This window comes from Geotrypetes seraphini, chromosome 4 (assembly GCF_902459505.1).
Source record: "Geotrypetes seraphini chromosome 4, aGeoSer1.1, whole genome shotgun sequence".
Taxonomy (NCBI): Eukaryota; Metazoa; Chordata; class Amphibia; order Gymnophiona; family Dermophiidae; genus Geotrypetes; species Geotrypetes seraphini.
Window position 1 is genome coordinate 277,225,009 of NC_047087.1, and position 17,134 is coordinate 277,242,142.

The window sequence follows — 17,134 nt, forward strand, 5'->3', positions numbered from 1 at the left end:
CTCCCCGTCCAGACACAGTGGTGGAGTAGAGAGACACAATCCGAGGTTGGGATCTGAGCGACCGCGCTCCCAAGCGCTGCACCGGGGAGCCGAACGGGGAGCGCCGCGGAGGTTGCTGCTGCCTTCGTCGGCCTCAGTGGCATTGAGCTTCATTGAGGAACCATCGTGGGGAGGAGAGGGAGAGCGGGAGCCCGACCCTGTGAGCAGACAGTCTGCGGGAAACCTGGAGGATCGGCACTGATACCAGAGGGCAGGGGATTGAAGCAGGAGCCTGATCCTGCAAGCAAACAAATTGTTTTCCCATCCCCCAAACCAACAGGGAAACCTATAAATCAACACCGATACCAACAGGGAAACTTAAAAATCAGCAGCAATACCAGCACCGATACCAACATCGATACCAGTGAATTGATCCACCCTTCCCCCGACCCAGCAGGGAAACTTAAAACCAACACCGATACCAGCAGGGAAACTTAAAACCAACACCGATACCAGTGGGGAAACTTAAAAATCAGCACCAATACCAGCGGGCAGGAGCCCGACCCTGCAGGCAAGTTAATTGACCCGCCCATCCCCCAAACCAGCGGGGAAACTCAAAACTAGCACCAACAGCAGCGGGGAAACTTATAAATCAGAACTGATACCAGCGGAGGCAGGAGCCCAACCCTGCAGGCAAGAGAATTGATTCGCCCATCCCCGAACCAGCGGGGAAACTCAAGAACCAGCACCAATACCAGCAGGGAAACTTATAAATCAGCATAGATACCAGTGGGCAGCAGGAGAGAAAGGCAGGAGGCCGAGCCCGAGCCTGCAGGCAAACAATCAGCCCCCTCCCCCGAACCAGCGGGAAACTTTAAATCACCTATCTTATTCACCGTTAATTAATTATCCTAGAAACAGGAAGTATCAATTAGCCATTAGGACAAGAAGGATTCAGTTTAACCTACAAGCATGCATCTCTATTTAATATGCAATAACATTAAGGATGTTAAGTCACTCTATCCACAGCTACACTTAACCCATTACCCTGCTTTACACACTAGGTTTATAATCAACCAACAAGAAGATAGAGAAAATCAGATCAAAGTAATCTCAACCAATGGAAGACATCAACGCACCCCAAAAAACAAAAGGATAAGGGAAGTAAAACCTATCAGAACAACTACACCCACCAAACCTATCGCATCTATTTCCATTCCCTGTGCATATCTCAACACCAGATCTGTCAGGAACAAAGTATTCTTAATTAAAGATTGGATCATCAACAAGCAAATAGCCTGTCTCTTTCTAACAGAAACGTGGCTTCTGTCTGAAGCTGACCCAATAATAAACGATCTCATACCAGATAATTTTAAAATACACACGCTAAATCGCGAAGGAAGAAGAGGGGGAGGATTAGCAATTGTCGCCAAAGAAGGATTTGTAGTTGAACTTCTGGATTCCAAAATGACCGATCAATTAGAAATATTAGCTTGCAAAATTAGCAATAAGGAACTAGAAGACTCCCTTTCTTGTATACTATTTTATGTCCCACCGAAAAGCTGGCCAAAAGCTAGAGAGGACTTCTGCGAATTCGTCCTACACAACTCAATCACTTCATCACATAACCTAATCGCAGGAGACATAAACTTACATCTAGATGAAATAGACAACCCAGAAGCGAAAGACTTCTTTCGCTATTCAATTACAATTTCCCTTCACCCACTCAAACGCATGAAAAAGGCCATCACCTAGATATAGTAGCGATTTCCATAAAGGAAAACACAGACCCTTCCATCTCTCTCTCAAACGGTACCTGGTGTCATGATATCTGGTCCGACCATTTCACATATTATTTCAATCTAATTTGGACCCAGTTAAAAACTAAGACACGCCCATGGACAAAAAGAGATCACCTCACAAGGGGCCATATCAATCCAGAGGAATATTGGTCATAATATGATCTACAAGCGAAGATAGAAGAAGAAGGAGTTGACTTCCATGCTCACTGGATGAAAACTAGCACGTCTATCTTAGATAAAATTGCCCCAATACGAAAGAGCAAAAGCTGCTCAAACAAATACAACAAATGGTTTGACGTCGAACTCCTAACAATGAAACAATCAGTAAGACGATTAGAAAGAATCTGGAAAAAAAGTCAGACTGTAACATTTGGAGATCCAACATAAAACTCTACAAACAACAGATAAAAGAAAAACGTAAAACATTTTACTCGTCCAAAATCAACTCATCTAATACTGGCTCAAAAGGAGCCAATACAAAAGAACTGTTCAACATAGTTACAAATTTATTTGACACCACACACCACACTCAACCCATGCATAATGCCAAACTACCCTCAGCAAACGAACTAGCACAACATTTTGACTCAAAAATCAAAAACCTAAGAAACAACTACTCGACAATTCCTGCATATGAACATCAATCAATTGATATACCAAGAAATGAAATACCAGCGGATATGATCTGGAGTTCCTTCCACAACTCAGATTGGAATAACCACATCAAATTTAGATAATGGTTCCAATACTGAGTCAATACCCACTACAATTGGACGACCAGGTGGATGGGTACTGGATTTGTGTATTTTAGGGATGAAGTATATGTGTGGTGTCCTCGGGTAATTATTAGTCAAAAAACGGAGTTCTTTAAATGAAATCAATTCCTCAGCTTTCGCCGAATGAACTAACTGGTCTACTCTTTGTTTTATAGCATTAGTAGGATCTTCCGATAGTATGGTATAATAAGTTATATCTTGTAATTGACTAAGAGCTTCCCTTTGATAATCCTTATAGTCCTGAATGACGATGCCACCCCCTTTATCGGCTCTATTTATAATTATAGATTGGTCATTTTGTAAATCCTGAATGATCTTAATCTGGTCTGAGGACACATTAGAGTTGCATCTATTATTATGAATTTCTAAATTTTTTACATCTCTTAAAACTAATCTTTCAAAGGTGGTAACTACTGGATCAGGTGGGCCAGGGGGGAGCCAGGAGGATTTAAAAATTAAACCTTCCGGTAAAGATTCATCATTCACAACTGCTGGTTTGTCTTGGAAAAATGTCTTAAGTTTCAATGATCTAAAAAATCTACTTAAACATGTGTGCATATCAAAACTATCATACTTAATGCTAGGTACAAATGATAACCCTTTAGATAATAGTTCTTCTTCTTGATTATTAAGATGTCTGGAAGATAGGTTAAATATTCCTTTTTTGGTTATAGGATCTATTTCTTGTGCTTGTTGGTGCATCTGGTCTCTATTCTGGGTAGTTCTTTCTTGGAAGTTTCCACTGATGGTATGCGTAAAAAAGATTCTGATAAATTGGTAAATCCTTGTAAGGCTGGAGATTTGGATGAGTTGGATACCATATTGTCATTTTCAGACGATGAATCACTTGTGGATAAAGAAAAACCAACTTTTTTAGCAATATTGTTATTTTTACGTTGTCGTTTAGTTTTGATATTTCTATTCATCCATGGGTAGACATACCTCTTAGTAAAATCCATTTCGTCCCTGCGGAACTTTTTAATTTTGAATTGTCACTGTTCCACTTTATATTTGTCCATAATAATGGTATGTTCTTCATATGATTTATTAAAATCCTCTTCAGCTTCTTGCTGTTTCAACAGATCCAGCTTATTAGTCAACTCCATTTGTTGTGTTTCAATGATGGGGGCCAGAGCATCAATAGTGAGGAGCATAAGATCTAAAGAACACCTCGTTAGGGTTTTATTCCAATTTTTTATATATTCAACATTTTCTTGAAATCTCGGCTCTTTGTATAATCTTAAACCACGGGGAACTCTCATAGTATGGCAATATTCAACCAGCGTTGCTGAGTGAAGTTGATTTCTGATAAGCGCTTTGTGTAAGATCTTAGTTTCCTCCCATGTATTACTTAAATCGGGTTCACCAGACTCGAATAGGCGAGTACTTGACAGTAAAGAGACTATACGATCTTCAGTCAAGCCCGACTTCGATGTCCACCCGCTAGTCGCCATAACTCCCTTATGGTCTATAATACTTCTACTGATAGGGAGAAAATCACTAGTATTCTGTGATGAAAAATAATATTATTCTTTATTGAATCACAGCTCTATTATTGTATTTAAGTTCTTAGCAGGTTTACATTTAAAAAGCAGACACTTATCCACTATCAAAAGTAGATTCAGTTTCATAGAACGCTGCAGCAAGTCACGTGTTTAGGTGGAAAAACACATTATCTTCTGCAATTTCCAACCATTTACAGCATAAATGGCAAAACATCAGTAAAAGTCTATAGCAGCGTTAATAGGTTGTGCAATTGGTGCTAAGTAGTGCAAAAACATTTTTTTGAAAGTGCTGAGGTGCTATTAAAGTGCAATTTAAGGTGCCATGTGCGTTTTACTTCAATGCCTGGCCCCCCGACCCAGGTTTCGTATTCTTCGTCAGGAGGGGTCTAAGTAAAAAGCACACTAGTATTAAAAACAAGACTAGAGATAAAACAAACTTTACTCAATATTATAACCGAATCTAACCTTTCTTAAATCAAATGTTTAACTTCTCTCTTAACAATGTAAAGTTACTCAACGTACCTTCTCAGGCGAGCTAAATCGGGGACTGACACCGGAAGAGGAACTGGCTGAAGTTACTGAAACTCCCGGATATAAATACAAGTACTTATGCTAACACTCTCAACAGGTGAAAAGATTATTCTTAAAACAACGTAAATGACAAAATACCCGGGGACACCACACATATATTTATATATTTAACCACTCGATTTCTGAATTTAAGCCATTAGGGATTAATGTATTCCAATTGTAAATTAATCGTTGTTCTTTCTGTAATAAAAGTTTGCAGATATCTCCTTCGTATTGATTAATATGTATGAGCACAGTGTATCTAAGATCTTGCAACGAGTGATTTTCCTTCAACCAATGATCCACTAGGGGTGCTGTGTCTCTGCCCCTATGGATATTACTAAGATGTTCAATAATGCGTGTTTTAATTTTTCTACTAGTTTGTCCGATATATAATAAACCGCACGGGCAGATCACGCAATAAACCACTGCCTGGGAGTCACAGTTAGTACCTGTGATAAGATTGAACTTCTTCCCTTGTGAATTTGGAATAAGTATAAATGGTTGGCACCATATATAGCCACAACCCCTGGTGGATCATTGGTTGAAGGAAAATCACTCGTTGCAAGATCTTAGATACACTGTGCTCATACATATTAATCAATACGAAGGAGATATCTGCAAACTTTTATTACAGAAAGAACAACGATTAATTTACAATTGGAATACATTAATCCCTAATGGCTTAAATTCAGAAATCGAGTGGTTAAATATATAAATATATGTGTGGTGTCCCCGGGTATTTTGTCATTTACGTTGTTTTAAGAATAATCTTTTCACCTGTTGAGAGTGTTAGCATAAGTACTTGTATTTATATCCGGGAGTTTCAGTAACTTCAGCCAGTTCCTCTTCCGGTGTCAGTCCCCGATTTAGCTCGCCTGAGAAGGTACGTTGAGTAACTTTACATTGTTAAGAGAGAAGTTAAACATTTGATTTAAGAAAGGTTAGATTCGGTTATAATATTGAGTAAAGTTTGTTTTATCTCTAGTCTTGTTTTTAATACTAGTGTGCTTTTTACTTAGACCCCTCCTGACGAAGAATATGAAACCTGGGTCGGGGGGCCAGGCATTGAAGTAAAACGCACCTGGCACCTTAAATTGCACTTTAATAGCACCTCAGTACTTTCAAAAAAATGTTTTTGCACTACTTTGCACCAATTGCACAACCTATTAACGCTGCTATAGACTTTTACTGATGTTTTGCCATTTATGCTGTAAATGGTTGGAAATTGCAGAAGATAATGTGTTTTTCCACCTAAACACGTGACTTGCTGCAGCGTTCTATGAAACTGAATCTACTTTTGATAGTGGATAAGTGTCTGCTTTTTAAATGTAAACCTGCTAAGAACTTAAATACAATAATAGAGCTGTGATTCAATAAAGAATAATATTATTTTTCATCACAGAATTCAGTAGAAGTACTTTGATCTTCTAAGTCAGGTTTTACAGCTGCTCCTGGCATGTCTAAGTTTTTCAAAAGAGCTCATTTCAGCCAGCCCGTTACAGGAGGTATAAGGAGACATATTCTCCATAATCCCTTTCCAAACTGAAGGTAAATTAAGATTGCAGGCTCTATAAGTAGTGTAATTCACAACATTATTTGTGCATGTTTGCAAGATGGCTCACAAACACATGTAAGTGCCAGCCCTTCCACATGTGTCTGTGTGTTCGTGTTTATGAGTATGTATGTGTGTGAATATGTGTGTTTGTTCTATATATATGAACCTATATAAATATACATAAGCATTAAAAAATCCAAAGAAATAACTAAGGGCTCCTTTTAATAAACTGCAGTAGCGTTTTTAGCGCACACTGCAGATTAGCGCGTGCTAACCCCTGCGCTACATGGAAACACTAATGCCAGCTCAATGGAGGCGTTAGCATCTAGCGCGTATTGGCATTGTAGCTTACGCTAAAACCGCTAGCGCGGCTTAGTAAAAGGAGCCCTAAGTATAAATAAATAGATGCTTCTCACATCCTTTTCAGCTTTGTCTTTTTGTAAATATGTGACGGCCCATTTTGCATAGCACACTGAGGTAGAAATTGGGATGTCCATCGTATTTTTTCAAAAGGCTCTGCTGAACTAGTATTCGGACATCAGCAAGTATGCATGTTATCTGCTGGCACGTAAAGTGCGAGCAGCAATTTGAGAAAATGCAATTGCAGAGAAGAGCACAGTCACTCTCCAGGTTTCATATAAAAGCGCTGGAGATGATGGGGCTCATTTTCAAAGCACTTAGACGCTCAAATTATCATAGGCGCCCTAATCGTGCATTACTAGTGATGCCTAGCTTAAATTTACATGCAACTAAATTGTTTTCTAATTGGTTAAATGGCATGGTAATAGAACACGCCATTTTAAAAAAACGATTAAAAATTGATTTTTTTATTACTGATTAAGGTTGCATGTGGATATCCGCGCAGCGCCTAAGTTAGGGTGTCTTAACGACACCTATCTATAAAGTGGGCATAGTTAGAGGCAAAGATTAGGCATGGTAAACTTAGGCATTTCTAGGCATGCAAGTAATGCACCAGTAAATTACGCCAGGTAAATGTGGATTGTGACAGTGGATCTCAATCAAAAACACGAAAACAAAACTCAAATTACGTGGTCTGCTGCACTGCAAATCCCAGATGACGACTCTCAGAAGTGAGAACGGTGTACCCTCAACATGATCCATATTCTCAACTGAAGATTCACTGCAACATTTTTCAGGATTTACAACAACTTGCCAGAAGTCAAGAGGAAGAAAGAGGAAGAAAAGAAGAGAGCGATTTCCCAGCGTAACCGGCTGCGAGCTGAACTTTTCAAGAAGGTAAGAGGCATAACCGTGAGCAAGGAAACATTCATATGGTGAACAAGGAATGCTTGCATCAATACAACTTTCTTTTTATTTTTATGTTGTTTTTTTTTTTCAGAAACTACTTGACCAAATCCTTCAGAGAAATGCCGATTGATAAATTATTCCTGTTCTGTTCAGGCCTCGAATGCCCTGTCTTTATTATACAGATTAAACACTTTCTTGATTTTGCATTGACAGGTACCTTAACCATTCTACTTTTCATATGGTAAAATATGAGACATGACGGGATGTAACTAATAAATGACTTACGCACGGATCAAAACTGTACATGTATCATGACATCGCTTCTCATAGTCTCATTAATACTTTCTATATAAAAAACCTTAGCTATACTATACAGGTCTTATTCTATAATTAATGCCTACAATATGGGCTCCTTTTATTAAGCCATGCTAGTGGATTAACATGCGGAATAGCGCACATTAAACCGCCGGCTGCACTAACCGCTACCGCCTCCTCTAAAGCAGGCGGTAGTTTTTGGCCAGCGCGGGGGTTAACGCGTGATAAAAAGTTGCGCGCGTTAACCCCACTAGCGCGGCTTGATAAAAGGAGCCCTGTATGCACCTAATAGGCACATATGACAGGATTGCATAAATTGCGCTCAAAAACAGCTTCTAGAAAGACTGATGCTGCTAAGCATGATTATATAAAGGGATTGCACCCTTTATGGATTGTGCTTAGGCCTCCTTTTACAAAACTGCGAAAGCAGTTTCTATCGCGGGGAGCTGCGCTGAATGGCCCGCGCTGCTCCCGATACTCATTGAGTTCCTATGAGCGTCGGGAGCAGTGCGGGCCATTCAGCGCGGCTTTCTGCGTTAGAAACTGCTATCGCAGTTTCGTATAAGAGGGGGTTAGTGTCGATTGCTGTGCCCAAACTTTAAGTATTTTTTAATTTTTAATTTATTTCAGTTTTATATCCTATCCTATCCAGGAGCTCAGAATGGGTCACAGTAGTTAGTACGTTCACAGTGTTTGGGGTTCAGGAGTAACGGTACATTCTAGACTTATGCCTGCTGAAAACTGGTGTAAATATTAGTACCCAAGTTGGACACACTGAACCAGTATTCTATAAGTACATGTGCAATTTTCTGGAATGACCTTGATGGTCATGTGTCCCCCCTCACCCCCCCCCCGTGGCCACACCTACTTTTGAGATGTGCTATGTGAGCTAGGCACACTTCAGCCAGATGCATGTACAAATTCTAATGGATGCAAATTAACTTCACTAATTGGTGACAGCACTCGATCATGGATGGTTCTGAGCTCTTTATTCAATTAATTTGCACAGGCAAATCTGGATGCTATTTATTTATTTAAAATTATTTATAACCTGCCTATCCATAAATCTAAGTGGGAAACAATAATTACATACAAAGTCAAAATAAAATTTTTAAAAATACAAACATATACAAAACAGCATAAGGATAACTAATCTAACTCAAACTGTCACATGACTTACTCCAAAAAAACCCGCTGAAACAACAAAGATTTTACCCCCTTTCTGAAATGCCAGAGCATGTTCGATTGGCGCAACGACAAAGGTAAGGCATTCCACAACGCAGGGCCCTGCACAGCATCATAGCTTTGCGGTTCCCCGCAAGCCTCATGGCTGCTAAGGACATGCAATTAGCGGCCCAGACCTGCCGGTATACACTTCTAACACACATGTTTCAATGATATTGGCACCTCCTAACCTGTCGCTAAAGGCCGGCGCTTCATTTTGTGCATCATCTGAGCATCAGTCAGAGTGCTTATTTTAATATTGATGAGCTCATAATCCATTTACATACAATTATCAGAGTCTGCTACAAACCACGGAAAAGACAGTGATTAGCCTTTTTGGGCATTGATAGCTGAAACACTTTGATGCTAAACCAGTTAAAACTTAAAACTGGTTTAGCGATAATCATTAACGGCACAGTGAGCTTTGAGCATATGGGCCAGACAGGAACAGTAACTCATTTTCCCGTCCCCCCAGCTATCATAAAGGCAATTAAGTTTCCAAGGGTCAACTACCTGCTCCTTACTTTTAAGCCGGACCTAAATAAACTCAGGGTCTAACAGGGAAGAGTCTCGCCCTGCTCTCCCTGGCAGCACTGATGACACCTAAAGGGGTCACATAGGAGATTCTTAAACCCTCCCTACCTTATTCTCAAAAAAAAAAAAAGAAACAAACAAACAAACATGGTTTATGAAGTAACCTTGACACATTTTTACCCCCCTCCCCTTTTACAAAACTGCGAAAGTAGTTTTTAGGTCCAGCTGCCGCGCTGAATGCTCTGCGCTGCTCCCGACACTCATTGAGTTCCTATAAGCATCGGGAGCAGCGCAGAGCATTCAACGCACCGGCCTGCGCTAAAAACCGCATCCGTGGTTTTGTAAAAGGGGAGGGGGGGGTTAGTTATTAGAGTCACAGTGCATGCATTCTCTGTCTTTTTATTTAGCCAAACTTAGAGAAAGTGGTCTGTATCTCAGGTCATGATCCTAGTTTTCAGATCATGCCCACTCAGCTAAAATGGTGCATTTTTCACCAGAAGGAATAAATCCTGTGGGTGTGTGGAAAAACCGGCATCTCATCTCATGCTCTGCTTGGCTTTGTACCAGCTGCTCATTATCCGTGTTTAAGTGATGACCAGAATCAGATAATTAGGTATACCAGCTGGCTACCCGATGCAGAGTGACAATGACAAGAGAAAAGAGAAACCTTTGGGTATGTTCCTTATACACAGGATTAAATAAAAAATAAATAGGATTGTTCTAAATTGAGTGGATGTTGAACACAGTATTGTATTATCTGTTAATGCCCCCCTGTGTAAAGAAAATCTAATACCTGTATATCAATTCTATAGAATTTTCTCTAAATTTCAGATACAGGTGGATATTTAAGCACATCCATGTTTTATATGTTTATTAACTGTTTAGAGACCATTAAAATAAGTATATGTTAATTAATGCAGAACTGTTATGGAATAATTATGGCAGTAGATACTGCAGACCACATTATCATGGTGCTTAATCTTATTTCAGCAAGCACAAAAGGGATGACAATAATTAGCCGCCTGCCAAATAGATATCTGCTCTCAGCTATATGAAAAGATATATATCTGCACTTTGATACAGTGAGAAAACATAATTTGGAGCCTATATTTAGGGCTCCTTTTACAAAGCCGCGCTAGCGTTTTTAGCGCACGCACCGGATTAGCGTGTGTTATAGCGCGCTAGCTGAAAATCTACCACCTGCTCAAAAGGAGGCAGTAATGGCTAGTGCGCATGCAATTTAGCGCGTGCTATTCTGTGCGTTAAGGCCCTAACGCGCTTTTTAAAAGGAGCCCTTAATGATAAGCTGACATAAGCCTATGGCCCTCTTATACTAAGGTGCGCTAACACGTGCATGTTAGTCTATGGACGCATTAGCGTTCAATGCGCGCTAATTGGTTAGTGCACCTTAGTAAAAGAGGGGATAAGTGTTTGGGATCCTAGATAATTATGAGTTTAAATATTTAATAAATATTTCATTAAATATTGCCATGTTAGATGTATATCACACAATAAGCAAAAAAAAAAAAGTTGATTTTTTGGGGAATATTTTATTGGTGCTGGTAAAAGACCTATGTTCTAGTTTCCTGAAGACCTATGTTCAGTTTCCTGAAGACATGTATCAACATATGACTATTGGGCTAATCTCTCTAATATACCAAACACCAAAGGGTGTGGAGTGGCCTAGTGGCAGACATGCTGCCTCTGCATCCACAGGCTGGGAGATTAAATCCAATGTTGCATGAAATTCCACAATCAAATGTATAGAGTATGAATAAAGTGAGGTTGAGGATCTCAGGAACCCTCTTGGGAGCTGGTAAATAAACCTTTAGCCAAGACTGACCCATTCCATGTTTCAATCATTGATCCTTTACACCTCCCTTTGAGCACTCAGCCCTAAGCAGAAGTGACACGTTTAAAAAAAGATTTGCAGCGCCACTAGTGAACCCTTGAAAAAGTCTGTAGAGTTGTACGTCTGCACTTTTAAAAAAATATATAAGTGATTTATTTCCTTGCTAAAGAATAATTATCAGGGGGGAAATACTGATTATGAAAGGTTTTAAGAATAATAATCAATAATGATAATAATAATAATGTTCAGGTGTGATGACATCTCGGATTGCGCATGCGCTGTGGGCCAAAGTAGGCCCGAAGATGGAGGAGAGGCCAGAGGCCAATTTTTGGTGGGTGTTCAGGCCACCGAAGTAGTTGGGTCTGTAATAGGCCTAGAGAGAGTGCTGGCAGCAGATTTCCAGATCGGAGGAACGCCATTAGTGATGTCATCCCGTAGAGACATTGATGACAGGTTGGTGGTGCATGCGCGGTTCTGATGCTGGCTCGAGTTTTCACGGGCCAGTTAATTTTTTTATTATTTAAAGTTGTTAGCAGCGTTTTGGGCCACTGAAGATGCAGGAGAAAGCATCGTACAAGTGGGGAGAGGCTCTGAAAAGCAGGTGTTTGGGTTTAAAAAAAAAAAAAAATTTCAATTGCGGGTGTAATACACGGGCCATAGTGTTGGCTATTGCCGTGGCAACGCATTCAGGCTCATGGTCGGAGTGGTGCCAGCGTGTGAGAGCTGCAGTATAAAAAATAAATTGGATTTAAGAAGATTAAAGTGAACTAAAGTCTTCTGTAAGGTAAGAAGCCTTAGAGGGGCATAATCGAAAGGAACATCTAAGTCCATTTTCGTCTAAGCCGCAAGTCGTCCAAAGTAAAAAACATCCTAGGACACATTTTCGAAAAATAGGTCCAAAATATATTTTGTTTCGAAAATTGTCTAACTATACTTCCTGCTGATCTGATTGTCCAAGCCGCTAAATTGTCTATCTTTATACCACATTTTCATCCAACTTTTCGTCCAAGCCAAAAACGCCTAGAACAAGCCCTGTTGGACGTGGGAGGGGTCTGCAAAGTGATGGACTAAACACCCAGACATGGCACCTAAATAGTGGGATACCTTACAGGGCACTGCTGTGAACTTCACAAAAAGGGTGCCATGTCTTCTCCTCACTACAGCTCCCTTATAGGTCATGGTGAGCCCCCCAAACCACCTCCAGAATCCCCTTATCTACCACCCTAATAGCCCTTATGGCTGCAGGAGCCACTTATATGCCAGTAAAAAAGGGTTTGGGGGTATATAGAGGAGTTCACATGTTTAAGTATCAATGCAGTGATTATAGGGGCTTATGGGCATGGGTCCTCCTTTCCATGAGTCCCTAACCCACCCCCAAGGCGGCTTAAGCCACCTCTGTGCTGGACGACTAGGCTTTCCTATGTCAGCCTGCCAGGTGATGATAGTCTGGAGGCTGAATTTTAAAGGTGTGATTACGATTTTTTGGGGGTTGGGGGGTCGGTGATCATTGGGGTAGTGTGTGGGGGTCTGTATTATGTGTTTGCAGTGCGTATCTGGTGACTTTAGGTGGGTTTTTGTGACTTAGATCATGTTTTAAATGGTCTAAGTCACAACGTCCAAGTTCTGTCTAGGCTTTGTTGTAAAACTTTCGGTTATACATTCAGTACGACTAAGTCTAAGCCTGCCCACGTCCCACCGAAATCCCGCCCTCGACACTCCTTCTGAAATGCCCCGTTTAGCTATGGTTGTTCAGCGGCACTATGAAGGCCTAGGTCGTTTAGAAATACGTCCAAAACCCGGTTTGATTATCGGCACTTGGATGTCTTTCGTTGATGATCATCCAAGTGCCGACTTAGGCCGGTTTTTGGACGTTTTTCTCTTTCGATTTTGAGCCCCTTGGTGTTTTGTTTTGTTTTTTTAATGGAAGTTTGGGTTTTTAAAAGTTTATATTCTTGCAGTTTGTGATTTTCAGTTGCAGATCTCTGCACAAAACTTGTGTCCTCGTGTCCCTTATAAGTTCTTTAGAGGGGGAGGGGCGCCATTTCATTCCTCATCTTACACATCATGTTGCTTTGACCTGCTCTTGTTGCCAGCTCCTGACCTCCATTTACAAAAACTGGTCAGGCTAGCCAAATACTAGCCAGTTCTGGAAGTCCATACGGAGACTGAATGTAAGCCTCTGTTGTCTCTTTATATCTGTTGATAGAAATGTGCATTCATGGGTGATGGTTTCTGGAATGAGTTTTTTCTACAGCTTTCTAATTAGAACATAATAGATACTTCTCTCTGCCTCTACAACAAAGTGAATGAGTTGTTAATGTTCATAGGCTCACCGTCCATTGTGTTAATCAATGAGCAGTGATTCAGAATTCAGTTTTGAGGCTATCCTTAAGTTTAAAAAAAAAAGTGCTGTGTCTGATTTAGGGCTAGATTTAATAAGCAAACCGATCGTGTACCAATTGGTTTGCGAGCCCTTTGACACCCGATTTCCCTCTGACCCGATTCATTAACCTTTCCTCCGATCCTGATTCGTGCATGCAAATGAGGGGAGTTGGCATGCAAAGCAGGAAGGACGTGATTCATTAAACTTACTGGATGATCAAAACACTAGCGACTGGTGAGGACCAGTGCTAAAACAAGTTCAAGTTCAAGTTTAATAGATTTTGATTTTTTACACAATATAATATATTTCAATGCGTATTACATGTTTCAATACATAAAAAGAGAGTAGGGTGGGCAAAATAAAATAAGACATTACATACAAATCATTTGTTCTATTACAAATTAGTACAAACTGGTACAAATGGGTAATGGGAAGAACTACAATTTATACAAAAAAGAAACATTTTAAGGTTTGAACACAAAGGATGGGATTATTTAAGAAACCCTGCTCTCTGCCCCGATTCTCCTACTCTGGCCGCCCTGCTCTTTGGTCTCTGCCCTGCCTCTCCAGCCCTACTCAGCCCTTCAGCCTGCCCTTCCCCGCAGTGCGAGCCCATGGTTTTAACCCACAGGTTTAAAACCACGGGCTCGCGAAGTTAAAAAATAGTTAAAAAAAAAAAAAAATGGGCACGAAGTACCACCAGCACATGCGCAGACCATCTATAGTCTAAGAAGATGGTCTGCGCATGCTCAAGGATCGTTCTCCAGTGATCCGTGTGGTTGGTGGGGGGCGTGCCAGCGATCACACCCATTTGCATGCAGGCCTTTAGTGAATTTGTCGGCCTGCATGCAATTGGGCACGGTTCGGACACGGAAAGGAGGTTTGTGAATCTAGCTCTTAGTCAATTCACAGACCTATTTTTTTTTAAAAAAAACCTCTAGACTCGAGGGTTGAAGTTTAGGGTTGTTGGCTTTTTTTTTTTCACTAGCTCAGACTTGGTTCAGTTCTCTCGTATAAGAACAACTTGTCACTGCAGGTGTATCCCAGAGCTTCCCTTCTTTCCCTCCAGGTTAATTTGTAGAGTGTCACCAAAAGTGGCAACCTTATGCAGCTCAGGATCTACTTACAAGGTAACTTTGTCAGGGTAACATCAAAGGTATATTTTCCACCACAACTTCTGATAGGCCTCTGGTCAACCTACCTTTTTTTCTCTTTAGTTGTTTTTATTGAAGGGAAAAAAAATTCTTCCTTTGATTTTTCTTTCTTGATTTGACCGATGATGACAAAGAAAAACAAAAGCAGCAAAGGTAGTCTAAGGAATGAGGAATGGCCAATGATTACCTTCCCAATCTCAGAAAAATCCCCTTTCTTTGTTCTCCCCTCCTCCCAGCTCACCACCATTCTAAACCCTCAAATCCTCCCCCCCACCCAACATCCTCCCAACCCCCAGCCCCCCTCCCCCTCCCATGATCCAGGTGTGCCTCCCTAGGCCTACCTGATATCCCTGGTCAGGTAGCCTCTCCTGGCTACTTAAATTGTTTTGAATATTGACTCCTAAGTGTTTAAATGTGGTAGTAGTTGTCGAAGCTATGATTTATATTTATATTCTGCAATAAAAAGTATGCTTAACATTGTTTGAAGTTCAGCATTTATGCTAAAAGCCTGCCTGTGAATCATTCCTTCATAAATGCTTACAAAAGATAATTTGCAAACTCTGGCAGCTGGTAGACTTACAGGGAAGAAAAATAATGTGTTTTTCTCAGTAATAAGAAACTTGGACTTCTAGTATGTCTATATGGATGTTCATCCTTTTCAGGGTCATTCTATTTAGAAATATTTATTATTCGTTGTTTTACGTGATCCTTTCCAGTAATATCACTACTGAGGGCTCCAGTGTCTCCTAGGGAACACCTGTCATAAGAAGGCACTTCCCATGAACACCTGCTGCCATCAGCAAGAGAAGAGTCAGAGAAGAAGGGTTACTCAGATATCAGGGGTGGCTCAAAAGCAATTTTGCAAACTAAATAATAGGAAAGTGGATTGGCATCCATAAGAAGACATTTGCTGAGAGCTCTGGTAAGGATGTGTCAGTATAATATCTCATATTTTTTTATTACTATAGTTTAGGAAACCTAATTTTGCAACCTATGGCATGAAATGCTGGCTAAAATCAAATAGTGATTGCCAGTTGTTTCTACTTCAAGCTAAATTCTAAATAGCTTCATTCAAATAACATCATTATTATTCACCATTTACTTCAATGTACATTCTTGTTCTTATTCACTTATTCAATTGAATCATTATCAGCATCAAAAAAGTCTCAGAAGCAGCTAAGTAACGGGAACAGTTTACCCAATAGAACTCATTCAGTCGCAAGCATTCTCATAGGCTTTTGATGCATAACCTTAAATACTTAAGCAAACTCTGAAGTATATTCAATCCAACATATATTTGTAAGTATATTTTCAAATGCACTTATCTTTAACATCGGTGCTACAAGAATCGCCAAAATAAACTGCTGACATGCATGTTTTGCTGTCTTCATCAGGGCTTGGCATATTAATTTAACAAAATTGAATTGAAGCTACATACAATTCACAAATGCAAAAAAAATATCATCTTATTTATATTCAAACAGATCAATTTATTTACACCATTATATCCTACTGCTTGTTCTCAAAAATGGCGTTACATATTTAACAACCCAGCTGCTTGTAAAACGTCTAATGACCTCATCCTGTTTATTATGTGTCCACTGACCAATCATAATCAAGTCAGGGACATCCAATCCAATTCAGCATTTAAACCATATGGTTCTCATAAAATTTTTTACTGAAAGTAAAAAAATGGTTGAAATACAGAAGGAAAATAACATATCCAACAAAGATAGAAGCGATCAACATGTAATTAAATTCATAAATTCACCGTTGCTCTTTGCAATTAAGCAACGACTCGATGCCCCCTCCCTCCCACCCAGGGACTATCTGTTCTACAATTCTCCATTTGAAATCAATGGTGTCGTGGCCTGCCTGTCCCAATGGGCAACTATTGGCGCTAATGCTTTTTTGTTCTTAAGCCTAGACTTATGTTCCGTTAAGCAGACTTTGACAGCTCGCATAGATCTGCCTATGTAGATTTTATTGCAGTTACATATTATAGCATAAACAACACAGTTTGAAGAACAAGAAATATTCTTGACCAAATCTTACGGTCACTATTACGGGGGACCCAAAAAGAACCCTCTATAAATGAACTGCATCACTGACGTGCCACATTTGGTATGCCCCTTTAAAGGTGGTGTGTCAATCTGATAGTCCCTCCTAATAGTGACTATAAGATTTGGTCTCGTACTGATAATTCTTGTTCT

General features: G+C 40.1%; 1 protein-coding gene across 1 annotated transcript in view; it reads left to right on the forward strand.

The window, feature by feature from the left end:
• The window catches only part of C4H10orf90 (chromosome 4 C10orf90 homolog), a 374,134-nt gene extending 366,461 nt beyond the window's left edge, over window positions 1-7,673 (forward strand). The window contains exons 7-8 of the mRNA XM_033940326.1: window positions 7,348-7,447; window positions 7,551-7,673. Coding sequence (XP_033796217.1) covers window positions 7,348-7,447; window positions 7,551-7,589 — 139 coding nt within the window. The 3' untranslated portion in view covers window positions 7,590-7,673. The remainder of the gene's footprint in view (window positions 1-7,347; window positions 7,448-7,550) is intronic.
• The last annotated feature ends 9,461 nt before the right edge of the window (window positions 7,674-17,134 follow it).